Consider the following 21,667-nt stretch of genomic DNA (forward strand, 5'->3'; position numbering starts at 1 on the left):
GCAGCTTACTTCCTGGTTTTAGGACACGTCACTGGCTGCACCTCTCAATATGATGCCAATATAAACGAGGTCTTCTGTCGACTCTGTACATCAATGCCGACCTATGCTGACAAGTAAGTGAAGAGTAGAAAATATAAAGGTATTGGCTATAAGGAAATGTCCCAGCAGTTTAGGATAATGAAGGATCTAATCTAATCTATAGCCATTACATGTCTAACTCCTAATGACAGGAAGGCAGAAAGTGCATTATACAAATAATAATACTCATAATAATAGCAGACATTTTTTAACAATGACCACAATATCATTATTTTAATAAACCAAATGTGAACAATTGAGGAAGAACTGATTGTTCAAATGTTGTAGTACAAGTAGTAATGTAATTAGTGCATAAATTACTATTGTGTTAATTTTCTTCATTATTAGTCGTTCTTTTTTGGACGAATGCTCCGGGCCAGTGGTTACAATGGTGGGGCCAGTGACAATACAATTCCACCGGCCCGGAGGGCCAGTGGCTTTTTACCCTTAATGTCTACCCCTGTCATGGCAAACCAATTTCAACATCATGCAATAACACTAAGACGACATTAGTTGCATTGAACTGATTTTTTTAATAAGTTGTACTTACAATGTAGTGAAACATGGGCTTGTGCTTCACTGAGGAGCTTTGTCATTCTGACAGGGAGGCAAACTGCAGTTATTACACTTTGCGTTTTGAAATATGTGTAACTCTGCTCATATAAAACCCACATTGCTCAAACTTCCTTACTTTTCCTAAAATTGGTATATTTATTTATTTTGGGGCGTGGGGAATGAAGAGAAAAAAGTATATGAGCATTTTATGAGCATGGGATTTTGACCCCTCATATAAACATAGGCATATGCATAATGCTGCACTATACTTTGCGGCCACACGCCGTTGCCAAGCAACGCTTATTGTTTAGGTGTCCTTTGATAAGCAGGCAGTCATATAATTAACTAGAATTAGCTAGATCTGATAGATTTGGACATAAACGCGAGGGAAGTATAACCGGACGCGAGAGAGATCAGAGATCAGATCATCTGCTGCTGACGGAGAACACGCAGCTCTGCATGATCACAGCTCCGCCGCTGTGACGGACCGTTGAGCGAAGCAAAATACACGAGAGTTAGACCTAACTAGTTCATCTACTCTGGAACTAGCTAAACTAGTTATACATATATGTATTCTTTACTGTCGGGTCACTTATTACAGGTTCAGTGAGCTGCACGAGACTGACGGGCTGTCAGGAGAGGGAGAGGAAAAGGCCCCTTCTCACTTCTCTTATTTTTCATTTCCTCGCTCCTCAGTCTCGGTCTCACCGGAAGTTGATTTGTCTGCGCCATCTTGAGTACCGTCCCAATGGCCTTATTTCTGCCAGAGGATCGAGGACCAAGGAGCGATAATGGAGGAAATATAAGCGAGGAACCACCAGACCATCCTTCGATGAAATCCTCAGACACTCGCCCCGCCCCCTTACTGTGTATCGCTCACTGATTGGACGATGCAGCGCATGCACTGATCTGATGCTTCTTGACATGAGAGCAGTTTCCCAGCGGAGTGAAGAAAATACATGAACCTCACGGGAGTCACTCCTCAGTTTATACCGTGTTTTGTTTCAATTCATGTATCATTTAGTTACAAATATGAGATATATCTGAACAACAAAGTGGTCAAAAACCATTTTATTCATTTTTTGGAAACATTTTCATAATCACTTTTTTCGTTTTACATTTTCATTTATTGTCATTTCCATTCAGTCAGTCATTAAGTGCTATTAAAATGTTAATTTGCTACATATCCAAACAAACAAAGTGTGCAATCCAATGAATGTTAATCTAACTGGGTTTGATAGATAACATATCTCTTTTTCTTCTCTCAATTATTTTATTTCTATTGTGCACTCTAATCAATATTAATCAAACTATTGTTCGCTTTTGTCAATAAGTTGTACTTACAATGTAGTGAAACATGGGCTTGTGCTTCACTGAGGAGCTTTGTCATTCTGACAGGGAGGCAAACTGCAGTTATTACACTTTGCGTTTAGAAATATGTGTAACTCTGCTCATATAAAACCCACATTGCTCAAACTTCCTTACTTTTCCTAAAATTGGTATATTTATTTATTTTGGGGCGTGGGGAATGAAGAGAAAAAAGTATATGAGCATTTTATGAGCATGGGATTTTGACCCCTCATATAAACATAGGCATATGCATAATGCTGCACTATACTTTGCGGCCACACGCCGTTGCCAAGCAACGCTTATTGTTTAGGTGTCCTTTGATAAGCAGGCAGTCATATAATTAACTAGAATTAGCTAGATCTGATAGATTTGGACATAAACGCGAGGGAAGTATAACCGGACGCGAGAGAGATCAGAGATCAGATCATCTGCTGCTGACGGAGAACACGCAGCTCTGCATGATCACAGCTCCGCCGCTGTGACGGACCGTTGAGCGGAGCAAAATACACGAGAGTTAGACCTAACTAGTTCATCTACTCTGGAACTAGCTAAACTAGTTATACATATATGTATTCTTTACTGTCGGGTCACTTATTACAGGTTCAGTGAGCTGCACGAGACTGACGGGCTGTCAGGAGAGGGAGAGGAAAAGGCCCCTTCTCACTTCTCTTATTTTTCATTTCCTCGCTCCTCAGTCTCGGTCTCACCGGAAGTTGATTTGTCTGCGCCATCTTGAGTACCGTCCCAATGGCCTTATTTCTGCCAGAGGATCGAGGACCAAGGAGCGATAATGGAGGAAATATAAGCGAGGAACCACCAGACCATCCTTCGATGAAATCCTCAGACACTCGCCCCGCCCCCTTACTGTGTATCGCTCACTGATTGGACGATGCAGCGCATGCACTGATCTGATGCTTCTTGACATGAGAGCAGTTTCCCAGCGGAGTGAAGAAAATACATGAACCTCACGGGAGTCACTCCTCAGTTTATACCGTGTTTTGTTTCAATTCATGTATCATTTAGTTACAAATATGAGATATATCTGAACAACAAAGTGGTCAAAAACCATTTTATTCATTTTTTGGAAACATTTTCATGATCACTTTTTTCGTTTTACATTTTCATTTATTGTCATTTCCATTCAGTCAGTCATTAAGTGCTATTAAAATGTTAATTTGCTACATATCCAAACAAACAAAGTGTGCAATCCAATGAATGTTAATCTAACTGGGTTTTGATAGATAACATATCTCTTTTTCTTCTCTCAATTATTTTATTTCTATTGTGCACTCTAATCAATATTAATCAAACTATTGTTCGCTTTTGTCAATAAGTTGTACTTACAATGTAGTGAAACATGGGCTTGTGCTTCACTGAGGAGCTTTGTCATTCTGACAGGGAGGCAAACTGCAGTTATTACACTTTGCGTTTTGAAATATGTGTAACTCTGCTCATATAAAACCCACATTGCTCAAACTTCCTTACTTTTCCTAAAATTGGTATATTTATTTATTTTGGGGCGTGGGGAATGAAGAGAAAAAAGTATATGAGCATTTTATGAGCATGGGATTTTGACCCCTCATATAAACATAGGCATATGCATAATGCTGCACTATACTTTGCGGCCACACGCCGTTGCCAAGCAACGCTTATTGTTTAGGTGTCCTTTGATAAGCAGGCAGTCATATAATTAACTAGAATTAGCTAGATCTGATAGATTTGGACATAAACGCGAGGGAAGTATAACCGGACGCGAGAGAGATCAGAGATCAGATCATCTGCTGCTGACGGAGAACACGCAGCTCTGCATGATCACAGCTCCGCCGCTGTGACGGACCGTTGAGCGAAGCAAAATACACGAGAGTTAGACCTAACTAGTTCATCTACTCTGGAACTAGCTAAACTAGTTATACATATATGTATTCTTTACTGTCGGGTCACTTATTACAGGTTCAGTGAGCTGCACGAGACTGACGGGCTGTCAGGAGAGGGAGAGGAAAAGGCCCCTTCTCACTTCTCTTATTTTTCATTTCCTCGCTCCTCAGTCTCGGTCTCACCGGAAGTTGATTTGTCTGCGCCATCTTGAGTACCGTCCCAATGGCCTTATTTCTGCCAGAGGATCGAGGACCAAGGAGCGATAATGGAGGAAATATAAGCGAGGAACCACCAGACCATCCTTCGATGAAATCCTCAGACACTCGCCCCGCCCCCTTACTGTGTATCGCTCACTGATTGGACGATGCAGCGCATGCACTGATCTGATGCTTCTTGACATGAGAGCAGTTTCCCAGCGGAGTGAAGAAAATACATGAACCTCACGGGAGTCACTCCTCAGTTTATACCGTGTTTTGTTTCAATTCATGTATCATTTAGTTACAAATATGAGATATATCTGAACAACAAAGTGGTCAAAAACCATTTTATTCATTTTTTGGAAACATTTTCATAATCACTTTTTTCGTTTTACATTTTCATTTATTGTCATTTCCATTCAGTCAGTCATTAAGAGCTATTAAAATGTTAATTTGCTACATATCCAAACAAACAAAGTGTGCAATCCAATGAATGTTAATCTAACTGGGTTTTGATAGATAACATATCTCTTTTTCTTCTCTCAATTATTTTATTTCTATTGTGCACTCTAATCAATATTAATCAAACTATTGTTCGCTTTTGTCAATAAGTTGTACTTACAATGTAGTGAAACATGGGCTTGTGCTTCACTGAGGAGCTTTGTCATTCTGACAGGGAGGCAAACTGCAGTTATTACACTTTGCGTTTTGAAATATGTGTAACTCTGCTCATATAAAACCCACATTGCTCAAACTTCCTTACTTTTCCTAAAATTGGTATATTTATTTATTTTGGGGCGTGGGGAATGAAGAGAAAAAAGTATATGAGCATTTTATGAGCATGGGATTTTGACCCCTCATATAAACATAGGCATATGCATAATGCTGCACTATACTTTGCGGCCACACGCCGTTGCCAAGCAACGCTTATTGTTTAGGTGTCCTTTGATAAGCAGGCAGTCATATAATTAACTAGAATTAGCTAGATCTGATAGATTTGGACATAAACGCGAGGGAAGTATAACCGGACGCGAGAGAGATCAGAGATCAGATCATCTGCTGCTGACGGAGAACACGCAGCTCTGCATGATCACAGCTCCGCCGCTGTGACGGACCGTTGAGCGAAGCAAAATACACGAGAGTTAGACCTAACTAGTTCATCTACTCTGGAACTAGCTAAACTAGTTATACATATATGTATTCTTTACTGTCGGGTCACTTATTACAGGTTCAGTGAGCTGCACGAGACTGACGGGCTGTCAGGAGAGGGAGAGGAAAAGGCCCCTTCTCACTTCTCTTATTTTTCATTTCCTCGCTCCTCAGTCTCGGTCTCACCGGAAGTTGATTTGTCTGCGCCATCTTGAGTACCGTCCCAATGGCCTTATTTCTGCCAGAGGATCGAGGACCAAGGAGCGATAATGGAGGAAATATAAGCGAGGAACCACCAGACCATCCTTCGATGAAATCCTCAGACACTCGCCCCGCCCCCTTACTGTGTATCGCTCACTGATTGGACGATGCAGCGCATGCACTGATCTGATGCTTCTTGACATGAGAGCAGTTTCCCAGCGGAGTGAAGAAAATACATGAACCTCACGGGAGTCACTCCTCAGTTTATACCGTGTTTTGTTTCAATTCATGTATCATTTAGTTACAAATATGAGATATATCTGAACAACAAAGTGGTCAAAAACCATTTTATTCATTTTTTGGAAACATTTTCATAATCACTTTTTTCGTTTTACATTTTCATTTATTGTCATTTCCATTCAGTCAGTCATTAAGTGCTATTAAAATGTTAATTTGCTACATATCCAAACAAACAAAGTGTGCAATCCAATGAATGTTAATCTAACTGGGTTTTGATAGATAACATATCTCTTTTTCTTCTCTCAATTATTTTATTTCTATTGTGCACTCTAATCAATATTAATCAAACTATTGTTCGCTTTTGTCAATAAGTTGTACTTACAATGTAGTGAAACATGGGCTTGTGCTTCACTGAGGAGCTTTGTCATTCTGACAGGGAGGCAAACTGCAGTTATTACACTTTGCGTTTTGAAATATGTGTAACTCTGCTCATATAAAACCCACATTGCTCAAACTTCCTTACTTTTCCTAAAATTGGTATATTTATTTATTTTGGGGCGTGGGGAATGAAGAGAAAAAAGTATATGAGCATTTTATGAGCATGGGATTTTGACCCCTCATATAAACATAGGCATATGCATAATGCTGCACTATACTTTGCGGCCACACGCCGTTGCCAAGCAACGCTTATTGTTTAGGTGTCCTTTGATAAGCAGGCAGTCATATAATTAACTAGAATTAGCTAGATCTGATAGATTTGGACATAAACGCGAGGGAAGTATAACCGGACGCGAGAGAGATCAGAGATCAGATCATCTGCTGCTGACGGAGAACACGCAGCTCTGCATGATCACAGCTCCGCCGCTGTGACGGACCGTTGAGCGAAGCAAAATACACGAGAGTTAGACCTAACTAGTTCATCTACTCTGGAACTAGCTAAACTAGTTATACATATATGTATTCTTTACTGTCGGGTCACTTATTACAGGTTCAGTGAGCTGCACGAGACTGACGGGCTGTCAGGAGAGGGAGAGGAAAAGGCCCCTTCTCACTTCTCTTATTTTTCATTTCCTCGCTCCTCAGTCTCGGTCTCACCGGAAGTTGATTTGTCTGCGCCATCTTGAGTACCGTCCCAATGGCCTTATTTCTGCCAGAGGATCGAGGACCAAGGAGCGATAATGGAGGAAATATAAGCGAGGAACCACCAGACCATCCTTCGATGAAATCCTCAGACACTCGCCCCGCCCCCTTACTGTGTATCGCTCACTGATTGGACGATGCAGCGCATGCACTGATCTGATGCTTCTTGACATGAGAGCAGTTTCCCAGCGGAGTGAAGAAAATACATGAACCTCACGGGAGTCACTCCTCAGTTTATACCGTGTTTTGTTTCAATTCATGTATCATTTAGTTACAAATATGTGATATATCTGAACAACAAAGTGGTCAAAAACCATTTTATTCATTTTTTGGAAACATTTTCATGATCGCTTTTTTTGTTTTACATTTTCATTTATTGTCATTTCCATTCAGTCAGTCATTAAGTGCTATTAAAATGTTAATTTGCTACATATCCAAACAAACAAAGTGTGCAATCCAATGAATGTTAATCTAACTGGGTTTTGATAGATAATATATCTCTTTTTCTTCTCTCAATTATTTTATTTCTATTGTGCACTCTAATCAATATTAATCAAACTATTGTTCGTTTATACATTTTAAGAATGGCGTTTATCTTTTTTGAGAATTAGTTCTTATTTGATTTCATGTATTTGGGTCAACAACAGATGATACAAATGTTAGTGTCAGTAAATGTGTGCTAACAGAGGCGGGGGTGTGTGTGGAAATAACGGGGACAGAGCTGCTTTCAGACGATCAGCTGTGCGGCGTCATCACAAACAGACGTCGCTTCACGTGACGCTCCGGAGGAAAGGACGTCCCATTGCTCTTAAAACTCATTTCCCTGCTTCTCGTGGTTTCCTTGCGTCTCTCCATGCTTCCCTGGTGGGAGGGACTAGTCGCAGGGAAACGACGCAAGTGAGGGACGCAAGGAATCCATTTAACCGAAGTGAGAAGGACCCAAAGAGAGCACCCCGTTTACTTTTCCCATGTTATTATCCAGAATTACTGTAAACCTTTGAATAAAGTAGTTAATCTACTATTAGTAGTTTGTTTAAATGCATTAATTATGTTTTTTCCCCCCATTAACATAAAATAATTCTCACGTACCCCTTGCAGTACTCCAACCTAGGGGTCCGCATACCCCCTATGCATAAATAAATAAATAGTAACTAGGTCAAATAAGATATAATGAACAACAAAAATAAAATAAGTGACATTTATTTGTTATTGGCTATGGTAGGTAATTGGTTATGTTCATATACTTATTTGATTATTAAAAATGTAAACCGATCTTTTTCATATGGGTGTTTTAGAGTTGTACCCCCTAGATCAGGTCTCTAGTAATTGTGTGCTCAAAGTGCACCAGATTGAAGCATTTTACTTTAAAATGTTCAAAAAAAATCATCCCGGGGGGACATACCCCCAGACCCCCCTAGAGGATGTGACGTCCAACCCCCAATTCAAACATGTTCGTACAATACTGAATACATTTGAAGCCATTTTGACGTATATTACCTACGTCAATAAGTTTCTGTTTTTGTAGTGTATTTGTCTTTTGTAGAGATTTTTCATGTAATCTTTATATATAAAATCTCGCCTAGGACAGCAAATTGGCTAGAACCGGCCCTGGTACTAGGCCTCAAGAGCCTTTCTTGTGCTGGCAGACGCATAGAAACAAATTGGCGGGGCGCACTTGCACACACTAAAAAATTCCACGCACTCCGCGCTCACATTATGCTGGGCCCACGTGCCTTAGCACCGCTGCTATGACTCCATCCTAGGGTAAACACTGCCTGTTTAAATGTGTTTGCCCAAGGTTTGATAAACCCTTGGGAAGAATGTCATGATGGCCGACTTCCTAACATCATTTAAAAAGGCAACACACCTTTTTGGCCGCTCCGGGCACCTGTACCATAAAGTTACAGATAAGCATGCAATGTGTTTAACATCCTTATTTATATCCTTGGTAATGAATTGGCATCGAAAGGCGCGCAGGGCTCGACATTATAAATGGCCCGCTGGCCCAGAAGCACTATTTAGACACCTCGGGCCAGCATAACGTAGCCTACTTTCCACTTGCCCGCTCGGGCCACTAAAAATATTGCTTTAAAAAAATGTCCTGTGGTATTGGTATTTTGACTAGCAATTTAGTTAAATTGTTTCATTTATTAATGCTACAACATAGCATTTCGTGAGTCGGTTGTCGTTGTTGGGTGAAAAGCAAACAGCTGTTTGCTGCGGAGCACAGCGCGAGCAGGCTCCCGTGAGCGGGAGCGCGCTCCTTCACTACAGACTATCTCACCACCTAACCATTTGCCAAAATGTTTTTAATACCAGCAGTAGCCGGGCAAAAAACAATCTTCAAATAAAAGAAAGTCACCGGAGGAGTTAAAAGAGAGTGACAGGGAGCATGAGAAGAAGAGGGAGAGAACGTTTCAGCCAGCTTGATCGATGGAGTTGGCTTCTAGTGCAGTGGCGGCTGGTGGAAAATATTTTTGGTGGGGCTGTTGATATAGTGAGTAAAAAAAGTTTTTTTGGGAGAAATTACCCCTTAAATTAGGACTTCTGGTGATGCAATGGCGCGTTTCCAGTGCAGCGCGGAGCTCGCTTTAATGCTGCGTTCAGACCGGACGCGATGCGAATATTCGCTTCGCTCTAAACGCTCCTATCGCATCGCTCTAGTCGCTCGAGTTTCACCGTGGCTGCCAGCTGTGTTTACTCGCATCATTCAAACAAGACGCGCTCGGGAGCTACATCTACAACAAAATGAACATATTTTACCGTGATTAAATTATAATACACGTTTCTAAATGATGCCGACGTAACAACATACTGATACCGGTTAGTATAAACCATGAATTAATGCTTTGACAAGTCTGCAGACAGACGGCAGGCGAAAAACCCTTTTAAAATGCGTGTTTTCTAAATGGAGCTTGGCTAAGCTAACATTATATATGCTCCGACCGTCCACACTCACAACAACGGCCTATACAGACATAAATAAACCAGCGACTGTATTCGCCATGACACAGGCAGTCTGTGGTTTGTACTTGTTTAACTTTTGTCTAGTTTCTGAACAGATATGAAGAGCTGTGAGCTCTGAGTGCTAAGAGCTAACGGCTGTGTTGTTTTTCTGGGGCGCTCATTGAAGATGACTTCACGGCTCCGCCTACACTGCGTTACTATAGTAACTACCCCAGTTCATAAACTGTAATGGAAGCGCAGCATTAAAGTGAGCCGGGCCTAATAAGGCCTAACCAAACCGAGCGAGGCCGAGCGAGGCCTGCAGTGGAAACGCGCCATAAGTGCCTCCCATCTCTCGTGCACGCGCTAGCTGCCAGAGCATGTGAGAAAACGAGCTGTTTAAAGAATTTAAAGACAGACAGGTTAGCGAATGTGATAGATAACATAATTACATCATGCTCAAGCCCATGCCCTCAAATCTAAGTCAAACAAGTGTAATTTATTTTGTGACAAACGAACGTTTTCGTAGTTTGAAGAGGCAATTAATGGCAATGATAACTGTCTAATATGGCTATCTTTTTAGCTAACTTACCAATGTGGCTAACATCTGCAATGTACATTTTGTCAATAATTATTTATATTACTGTACTATTACAAAAAAAATTATATTTTATAAAACGGTTTATAAAACAAAAAAGTTGTTTGAGATGATGCTTAATTTGATTTAATACGAATTCTTGTCATTTATTTTGTTTATTGTTTAAAAGTTTGTGTTATGGTTATGGTGTGAAATAAAGCACAATAATTACATTTAAGACTTTCCCTTTTTTTAAGAAAAGTATCGAAAAATAATCGGAATCGCAATTCTTGACTTGGTATCGGTATCGAAACCAAAATGTTGGTATCGTGACAACACTAATACTTAAGGGGAGACACTTAAAGTGAATACAGTCAAATGTGTATCTAATAACGTCATCACAATCGCCACATTGATATGTAAATTAGGCTTTAACTAGGCCTAATTAAAATGCGCTAATTTGCATGCAGTTACCAAGGCATTGCAGGTGAAAAGGATAAAACAAAAAAACACATCACCTCACAACTTCCCCAGATAGTTACTTACGTCAAGTCAGTATTTTCCCCGGAAATGTTATGTTTAAATATGCAGTTTAGCTTTAAATCTATAGATGAATTCAGACATGGTAACACGAACACCATTTATATGTTTCTTGGATGTTTTATTTCCATTAGAGTGAAAGAAAACATGGAAATAACAAGTACATGATAAAAGGATATTTTTTCCTGTAATGTCCTTAAACAGTAACTTCATAATTTTGATTGTTGGCTGCTCATTTAAGTGAGTGTGAGGGTATTAAAATAAATTGGTCAGAGATGTGCAACTATATTTAACTTTTTGTTTTAAAAATGTTTTTTATAAATGATTATGGGAAGTGCCCTTTTTCTCACTTGAGCACCCGCCCCCCAAAATGTCTGTGTGTCCCTGCTCCACTGCATGACGTTGACCATGATGTTTATTAATTAATAATAAGGCAAATAATAATTAAAATGCCATGCTCTGTCATCATTACTTTCCTGATGTTTTAAGTTTTTGCTGTGGTATTGTTTAAGACCCCGTTTTACATGAGGACGATACGGGTTGTATCCGCATAGTTTCTCTTGCGTATAGACCTTTCGTTTACACGAGGCCGTAACAAAATGATAGAAACTGATCCCGCAAACGATAACGGGTCCCAAGGTGGATAGATCTGCAAACGGAACGCTCTGGGGGGTCAAACGGCTCCGTCTGTATGCCTCTATACGATCATTTTCTGATAGCGATGAAATAGCCCCGCCTCCCTCTCCCCACGTCTCCCTCTCCCCACGTCTCCCTCTCCCCACGTCTCCTGCTCAGAGATCAGCTGCTGGGCTGTCAGAAGAGGGGGAGGAAAAGAGAGGCTCCGTTTTTTATTCTTATATTATTATATAGAGTCGTTATCAATTTGTTTTAAAGCTCAATAAATAACAAAGAAGACCTCTGACCGGCACTTTTCTAATTTTGTACGGAAGATTTCAACTTTAACGGACATGTTGACCGGCGAACAATTTTTTCAACGGAAACTCTGCTGCACGGTTCCCTCGTCCCTTGGAAGAGGCGGAGAGGTGGGTGTTTTTCATCTGCTGGTGGACTACCGGAGAGATTTACAGCAGGAGCACACGCCGTCCACCGCGGAGAATAAACAGAAGGGCAACCATGCTCTGGGGTCTTCTTCGCTGCTTTTGGTGTATTTTGTGGCGGCAGCAGCGCCACTTACAGGCCTGGCATACTACAGCGTTTCCAGCGGTCTCGTGTGAATGGACACGTTAAATGAATCGAATGCGTGTGAACGGAAGACTTTTTTGAAAACGCATACGAAACGTATGCGTGTAAATGGGGTCTAAGTATTACAATTAAGATACAGGTTTTGTATTGATGTTAGTAACCAAATCTCTTTCTAATTGTGACCAAAGAACAGATTCAAAAAGATGCTGTGCTGTAGCATTAAGTTGAAATGAGGCATTCTTGACCTATGGAGCTTACTGTCGGCACATCTAAAGAGTATATTGTATTTGTCTAACTAAGAATGGCTATAAAGCTGAAATTATCAGTTTAGTTATTCATCCACAGGAGATTATTCTGCAACAACTGTAATAACAACTTAAAAGTACATCACATTTTTCAAGCAAACGGTTACTAGTTTAACAAATGCTGGTTTGGGTAATAAACATGATATATCTTGATTTAGGAGACACAAGCACTGTTATTTGTTCAATTACAAAAATTAAGTTGGTATATTTTAGATTTGTTTACAAGAATATTCTTCTTTATCTAGGTAACGATGATTAACCACAGCAACAGTACTTCAAATATGCTGTTACATTTACACAATTGTCAAATTGAAATACTTTAATAATTTTCAAGGCAACCTTTGTGGTCTCAAGTTGGGTATGCTTTGGGAAAAAACCAAAGAGATCTGAATCAATGGTGTTTTTTTATCTTGATCTAGTGAAAGTTACAACATGTAAAACCTGCCATCTGCAGCCGTTATATAAGCATATAAGAAGGGAAGCAGCACGTTCAAACCCCTTTGGATTGTGAACAGGCTATTGCTGGGAAATCTTATTAAAAAAGCGTTGAACAATATTAATATGGATTTAACTAAGATAAACCTTGTTTGAGCTAACGATAAAGGTCCGGTTACAAACTTTTATAAACAATGAGATTGCAAATAATGTTCTTGGTCATGCCTTTCGTGTTTAACCTGACTCACACTGAACATTGTTGCACTGTTGAGCCCTGGGGGATTACAACCACCTCCAGTTTGTTTGAAGTGGATGTAAACAGCAGCAATTAGTCCAAGTCACCTCAGATGGCCTCTAAAACAAGCCAGCCCTTGATATAATATCCAGCGAGAGGAAAATCAGGTGCACAGTCTTAACCTTTGTGCCCCTAAAGTGTTGAGTTTTGTGCATAGAGGGGTTTCGTCACTAATATAGCATGACAGTTTAATGAGGTGTGAGCCAAAGCAAGGGTATGTCTGAATGGCACAAAGATGCAAAATGTTGTAGTAGTGGTACCTGGTGCACCAACACAAATATTGGTGTGGTCATATTTTCATGTTAACAATAGATAAAAAACATCTCTAATCATCATTTTTAATATGGTATAAATCAAGGAAGCACTTCAGGTTTACGCAGCGTCTACACGGCGGCGTGCGGTGAAGCTTGCCGGCGGGCGTGTCTTAAACTCGACCAACAACCAATCACATGAATCTCCCGCCCCGGACACACAAGCACGCGGTTTGATTAGCTAGAGTTTGTGCTGGCATATGATTTGATTGGCTGACGCTTCCGTCGAAGCTTCAAAAGTTGAACATTGCTCAACTTTGGAAGCGAGCAACGTGAGCAAAGCCAGCAACGCAAGCAAAGCGAGCAACGCAAACAAAGCGTAGCGACGCTCCCACAATGCAGTTCGGCGAAGCGTGACGTCACCCCATTCAAAGTGAATGGGCAGAATCGTTGAAGCTTCAACGCACGCCGCCGTGTGGACGGGCCGTTACAGTCTCTGTATATTTACAGCAATAACAAATGAAACTGCACATTTCACACCCGAATCATAACATTCACAAGTGACATATTTTCTCTACATCACCCAGGAAACACTGATTTACCACAGCAACAGATCTATAAACAGACGTCCCCATTACCACACTGATATATGAATATAACATTAAAAAATGTATCATTAACCTATGAAGGCGAAATGTCAGAATTGTTATGTTCAGGATCAAATGTAGCACATAAATGTGTCAGACATCACTAGGTAAGCTTATGTATGTTTTAAGCATGTAGAAATACACAATTGCAGCCGTTTGCAAGGTTTTTGTGATTGTAAGCTTATTTTTAACGATATTTCTGAGGCTAAAAGTCATTATTAGGACTCAAGTAACCACTACCATCCACACAATGTGCCTGCATTTGAGGGTTTCTAAGGAAAGTGGCACTACTGAGTAATTACCTTATCCTATTATAGCTTTTGGGATTTTTCATCTCCTACAATATTCATATACATGTGTGTACTGTCACAGGTGTCTTTGGTGACTAATAGATATATTAACGCAGCAATGTCTTGTAATATTGACCATTAATATGAGTATTAAGGGACTTTGGTACTGCACGTGTTTTAATCACCATAGAAAAATATTCCCAGTGAGCCTATAGTGAGTGTTAAATGCTATCTGTAGATACTTCCTTCTTTATGATGTTGTTATCTCTGCTATGCTGTCACTTTCAAATTGATTGATGTAGCTACTGTGTAGCCTACTAACACTGAGATAAGTTTACGGACATTATTGTGTCTAAGGTGTATCATAAATACTATAATAATATCAACATTAAGCTAGCTGACGTATATTAGACAGTTTACTACCGGAGTGTTCGTCCCATAGGAAACAACTGCAGTTTCCGACCTTCTTTATACAGCAAACGAGAGCACTGAATACAGCATGACATGAACTGGGAGCTTGTTAACACAGTGAATGCTATCAAGTGGGTTATTTCGAGTAATCTATGACCATTAGTGGCTTCTTCTGCCCGGAAAGAAAACAATAGAATGACATAACATTGCATAACCTTGTCAGGTAGTACGTGAAGTACACACCAATGGAGTGAGCGTATCTTGTGACATACACGGCGGTCGTGACAAACCGTACACCGGCCGGCAGCGAGTGACGGAGACCTACTCACCCAGAAAGGGAGCTCTGGTCCGCACAGCCGCTCCATCTCTGTGACTGTCTCGGCGGGAGACCAACGCCGAGCTCACCCTCTACCGGTCGAGCCCTTTCTCGCCGACCAACTTTCCTTTTTCCTCGGCGTAAAAAAAAAAAGAGATGCTCGCTAACTGTCACATGCCAGGTATGTGTAGCGTAGGCGCCTCGGTTACCGTGTCTTCCCCCCGGCGACAACGTGGAGCAGTCAGGAAACCGTCCGCTCCTTCCGCCCTGGTGAGAAACGGAGAGAAAAGTCCTTCAGAGCCTGTGGAGAATTAGTTCACCGGGAGGTTGTCGCGAGGGCAAGGCAGAGCAGGGTGTCAGTTTACTAAGCCCCGCCCCCATATTTCTCAGTTTTTTCCCCCTTTTATTAAACAAATTATAAATGTCATACAATCAAAAATTACATACACAAAACATTGAAATCAGGGATACAGTCAACTTTATTATCAACTTCTCTTTTTGTGTCATAATTATCTCACCACAGAGAGAGTAAATACAAAAATATATACATATATTATATATATTATATTTATTTAAAATTATAATAACGTATGGGTTTGAGTCTAGTCTAGTGGGCCAGACTGCTAAAAGGATTAATTGAAAGAGATGATAAATTATTTCAGCACCAAAATATATACAGTAGTGCAAAACTGTCCATAGCAGCGTAAAAAGTGCCACCTAGTGTCAGCAGAAAGTATTACAAATAATGTTTACAAAAAAATGCAAAAAATATATATAACATAGGCCTATATTTGAAGATCATGTTTGTACATTGCTGTTTTAGTCTGTGTTCTTCTAATTAGTGTCTACTGTCAGACATGGCGGCAGACATACGTCTCTGGGCTGGCATTTGGGGGAGAGAGAGAGAGAGATAGAGAGAGATAGAGAGAGATAGAGAGAGAGAGAGACAGACAGACAGACAGACAGACAGACAAACAGTGCAGCGGTCTGCTTGCGCACAGAGCAGGAGTTTGTGAGAGAGCCGGTGTCGGCATAGATATATAAACACTAGATGGCTCATGGGATATTTTCTAGCGTAGCTCACCGGCCGCCATCTTGCTACAGTCAACAGCTACTCTGGTACGCGCTATGGTAGCTGTTGTAAGGTGAGTGATCTGCACAAAAATACTCTTAAATCTTAAATCGCTGAAATCTTGACTGATTTACAAACGGTTTTGTTTATTATAAACGTTATTAGCATGGCTATGATACAGGATGCTTGGACATGTTGAAATTGCAGCTTTTCTTTGTGTATGACGTGGTTGTATTTATTAGCTGGCTAATAACAAGAGGCTGTGAGTGAGACCTAGTATTACAAAGTTGACCCAGCAACTTTACACCAGTGGGAGAGGCATACCTGCTCTTTCTTTTCAACATAATTTAAGTTACACATGATTTCTTCCAAGTGGTTGGGCTTGTTAAAAACATCTTACATTTTAGACACATTATGATACAGGAAATTGCTGGCTTTGTGTTTACAGAAGTACATGACTATGCCTGACTTTTGTGCAGCCTACGGCTGCTCTAATCGCCGCAGTCTGCAAACAAGAACCCGTGGAATCACCTTTCACGTGTAAGATATGACAATATTATGACTATAATTAGGATAATCGTTAATTACTTAGTGGATGTATGTACATTACAAGTCCTGCTACACAGGATCAGTGGGGCTATGTGAGATAATAGTATTGCAAGATTGATGTTGACCCAGCCTCTTCAGAATATGTTGCTACCATTTCTTTACACAATTATGTAATGTTTCTTTTGGACACCTTTTTTATTACTCTTAGTGTGGTTGTCTTATTCTTAAAGTATACATACATACATTACATACATACATACATACATATATACATACATACATACATACATACATACAATTACCCCAAAAATATGATAATTTCGGTGTGTATTTTTGTCCTTACCCTTAATGTTAAAGGAAAGAAGGGCGGACAATGTTGACAATAATGTATATATCTGGCTACCTTTCTCATGTTTTTAAGGTTTTCCAAAACCGGAGAGAGGAGGAGGCAGTGGGAAGTTGCCCTAAGAAGGGACGGTTTTGTTTCCATGCTCCTTCACCAGCTCCGGCACGGTGACAATGGCCTGATGTTGAGGCTGCGGCTCTGGCTCAGGTGATAAAAGCCATGTCATGCCACACTGTGTGCCCCTCAGTGCAGACCTGAACCAGTCTACATCCTGAGTGGCGATGTCTCTGGCCAGTGGGTTGTATGTCTCCTCTTGCTGTTGATAGAGTTGAGACACCGGCTGGACTACTTTGGAAGTGCCAGGCTTCCTCCACTGGCACTAAACATCTGTGGAGCTGATCTGCCACATGGCAAATATTGCCAATGCTGCAGCGTGGCTGCATTTGTACATCCCCCGTGCACAATCACAGACAGCGCTCTGCATCGCGCCATCGTCTCCCATGCAGATCTGTAAAAATAAAGTAAGTACCATTTGTTAGCATGCTATAATAGATTGAATGAGCAATACAAGGATGGTCAGGATCTGGGGGTGGGAGGGTTTATTTTTCCATATATTTGTCTGATTGTTGTTATTGTTTGATTTTTCTGTATTACCTATGAGGTTGTTGTGTTTAATATTCATGAGATATTTGTCATTGTTCAAATGATAACAAACATTTGCATAAAGCATATTTGTCCACTCATATGTTGATAAGAGTATTAAAAACGTGACAAATATTCCTCTAAGGTACATTTAGAACAGATACAAAATGTGCGATTAATTTCCGATTAATCGAGATTAACTATGGACAATCATGCGATTAATCGCGATTAAATATTTTAATCGACTGACAGCCCTAATTTTTTTAAATGTGTATGAATACATTTTGTAAAACATTTGATCAACAAAAAAAAAGGATTTGATCAGGATCTAGACTCAGTGTGTAGTTTATTAATTAATCAATGCTCTCTACATTAGGAACACACATACCAGTGTACCAGAGGGAGTCACACACAGCTGTGCCTAGATAACCAAACAAATTGACAAGATAACCAAAATCCTTGAATCTACACACAGCAAATCAACTCAAATGACACAAAGGAGATCACACATACAGTATAGTCGATATAAAACTGTCCGCTTCAATCTGAAGAGCAACTAAAACAAAACACGGGAGTGTACCTTGTTCTTGTGAACACTAATGTTATCCACAGCATACACAGAGACCACGAAGTTCTTAAGGAGAAAACTAGTTGCTAAAACAAAACACGTTAGTGTTCCTTGTTAGCTAATGTTAGCTAGCTGACATTAACGTTACACATTGCACTCATATTACTCACCGAAACCTTGTAAAGCCGGTCCCGCATGCTGGCTCTTACAGAACCGACTAACTCCCCTTTCATATAGGTACAGCTCTCAATGTGCCCAGACTTGTAGTGATTTTCACCTCGTAAAATACTTTTATTCTCATTCTGAAAGAATGTGGTGAAATGTGCTAACATGACGGCCATCTTTATGTTGGTGACGCGTATTGTGCGAGACCAGAGACCTGTAGTTCACTAAGCGGTTTCACACGAAAAAATGTGTAACTTCACAGTTTTACGACACATTTTAATTTTTTTGACTTGCAAAATGTTCTTTTAAATTGACAAACATCATATGTGTCATTCGTGGCACAATTCAAACGGGATCAAAAGATAACCTTTCTCTCTCCATTGACTTCAATGTATAATTTTCCGCTTCCGGGGTCCCATGGAGGCTTTCGGAAGGGGAGGGACTTCGCCTCTCTATAAGAACTGGATACAGCGTGGGAGGCGGGGCCTCATTCATTCCTATGAGAGCTGCTCATTAGCGCATGATGATAAAATGGCCCACCTTTTGAGAGAGTGAAACGTCACAGATTACCCAGCATGCCTGAGAAGTACCCGTATGTGCGCTCATAGAGCATGCGCAACTTTAACCAAAATGCTCGTTCACATCAAGCACGTCAATTTGCGTACACGTAACAGCACCGCGCGTTCATGACAGCATGGTAATGGATTATTGTTATCATGGATTTAATATGAACGAGGCTAGCGGCTAGCTAGTAATGATGCTAATGTACACATCAATCGTTATGTACTTATATTACGCTGTAACAGGATCTAGTGATATCCAACAGAGCTTCATTTAGCATGAAATAATTATTGCACTGTATATATATATATTTATATAGGCCTACAGTGCAATAAGCTTCTTAGTGCAATACGAAGCTACAGGGACGTTAATAATGTCGGTAATATTAACTTTATTTAATACAACATTTACGGTACAAGATTTAATCATACAGCCCATGTAGTATGATAATGAATTACAGCAAACATGTGCAATATATCCATTATTACAGCTCCGTGGGATGGCAGTAAGACGATATGGATCCGTTCTTATTGTGCATCCATGGGTAAAGATAAACGCAACTCACATTGGTTTCTCATACAACATCTCTGTAAACTACGTGTATTCACTGAATTTCACTCTCTGCCTTTAACGGCTCGTTGTAGCTCCAATAGCTTCAGCCCCCACCCTCCCTGTGAGCACAGTGTGCTCTGATTGGTCGGGACACGTAACATGAACGTGCCGGGCGGCGCGGTCCCGTGGGCTAGATGCGCGTTCATAATGCAGAGGGAAATAACTCTCAGAATAACGTTATTAGCACATTATTACAACTTGAGGAACGAATGTTTTTAATAAGGGCTATACAAGTGTTCATACTGGGTAGTTTATTTAGTTTAAAAAAAATTATCCAACGAGTTACAGACCACTCTTTCCCCATGTAAGTCAATGGGAAAAAGTGTTTCCGGGCCTGGCAACCAAACGGAAGTGTAGTACCGCCGTTTGGCCAGCACGAATATTTTCATCTGAGTCCGGCGCACTTCCTGGGGGCTTGGTCGGTACCAGATGTGTTCGGGGGCCGTCTCTTACCAATGACGTCACGCATTGTACCCATTGTGATTGGCTGTACGGTAATTTACCCAGGGGTGCTCGGGGGCAATTCACATCTACAGATCATGACGAACCGAATTGAAGTATTCCTATACTCCTAGCGTGTGAAAATGTTTGTGAAAAACATGTTAAAAAAACATGAAAACGGAGCAATGGCTGTACGCCATTGGCTGTACGGCGGCAACTCAAGAGGACCATCATACACGGTCAAATGCCGAACATTTAAACATAGCCTACACTTCATTCTTTACTTTGTCCGTTATTATATGTAGAAAATATTGCTTTTTTCTCCGTGATGTTGTTTCCATAGAATCCTTTTCCGTTTCACAGAACACAAATTGGGTTATTTACATAATTATGTTTACACTACTACTCCCATAATCCTAGCGTGTGAAAATGTTTGTGAATAACGTGTGCAAAGTCTCCGAAAACGGAGCAGTGGCTGCGATGCTATAGCTTTGCGGCAAGCGGTTAGCATTTTAAATGGGAATATACATCGAAACATCATATTTCAGTAAAAAGAAGGCCCCACTGATCATCTACTCTCTGAGACGATTCCAGGGATGCCTGACTTGAGTTTCTAGCACCAGGGAAAGTGGACAAAAGTGCCCCGGATCAGCCTCTTAATTTACCCAGGGCCTAGTGCTTGGCTTTGGGCAGGAAAATTCAGGAAACTCCCCTGAGTATTTTTATTTTATTGACGTCATTGACGTCATTACGTCGTGACGTCACTGGTAAGAGACGGACCCTGAACACATATGGTACCGACACGGCTTGAGAGTCAATTTCTCTTCAAAATATAATTGATTGCCAGCCTCCCTTGTCCCTGGCTGGCTTGTTAGCTCGTTGGTAACGTAGGCTAACTGATGTCTTCTAATGTGCCTGCATCTGGTGCTGAGTTGCCATATTCCTTTCGTGAACCACTTCCTGATATCCATTGTTGCAGATAAATAGAAATGATAATAGCAAAACTAACCAAGCAAGAGTAAACTGACAGGCTGCTGTGCCGCATCTCACTCAAAAACCCACACGACTCAACCCAGTGAAAAACCAGTCTCTCGCGCAGCCTTTCATTCAGAATTTCATAGCAAAATAAATAAAAATGATATTAAACTAATCTTTCAACATAATTTAAAACAAAAATTAATATTAGGACAAAGCCCTAAAAATAACAACAATAAACATAATAATAAAACAATTAAAATGTTGTATTCAGCCCTGATTAAAAATGGGGGCCCGCCCATGACGCCGGGTCTGTCTACAGCAGGGGTGGGGAACCTCCGGCCCCCCATTGAAATGGCCCTTGAGAGGAAAAAGGTTCCCCACCCCTGGTCTACAGCGTGTGCCTATTGAGCTGTTTAGAGCCATGTGGGACAAAACCCGATCATGCCCCTCCCTCTCACTGTCTAAGTGAACGGTGACTGTAAAAACTACACTGCGCATGCTCAGAGTATTGTCCTATATAATGTGTGTGGCAAAAAAATAATGACCATAGGGGCAGTGAGCTGCCATCCCCACCATACGTCATCTCACATAATTCAGAGCTGATTGGCTGTAAAATGTGGTGTGTGAAGAGGAGACGAGAGACGTGTCCTAAAACCAGAAATTAAGCTGTGCATGGGTTCCCTCCACAAAAAAGCAATGAGATTTCTCAACCCAGTCTCATAAAAAAACGTG

At 40.7% G+C, this 21,667-nt stretch overlaps 1 protein-coding gene across 2 annotated transcripts in view; it reads right to left on the bottom strand.

The window, feature by feature from the left end:
• The window catches only part of abcc3 (ATP-binding cassette, sub-family C (CFTR/MRP), member 3), a 94,594-nt gene extending 79,279 nt beyond the window's left edge, over positions 1–15,315 (bottom strand). Inside the window, exon 1 of one of the 2 annotated variants that reach the window (XM_034227459.1) lies at positions 15,015–15,315. In XM_034227459.1, the coding sequence (XP_034083350.1) occupies positions 15,015–15,050 (36 nt within the window). In that variant the 5' untranslated portion in view covers positions 15,051–15,315. The remainder of the gene's footprint in view (positions 1–15,014) is intronic. The other variant, XM_034227460.1, reaches the window with a different exon arrangement.
• Positions 15,316–21,667: the final 6,352 nt, after the last annotated feature.

This window comes from Gymnodraco acuticeps, unplaced genomic scaffold (assembly GCF_902827175.1).
Source record: "Gymnodraco acuticeps unplaced genomic scaffold, fGymAcu1.1, whole genome shotgun sequence".
Classification (NCBI taxonomy): Eukaryota; Metazoa; Chordata; class Actinopteri; order Perciformes; family Bathydraconidae; genus Gymnodraco; species Gymnodraco acuticeps.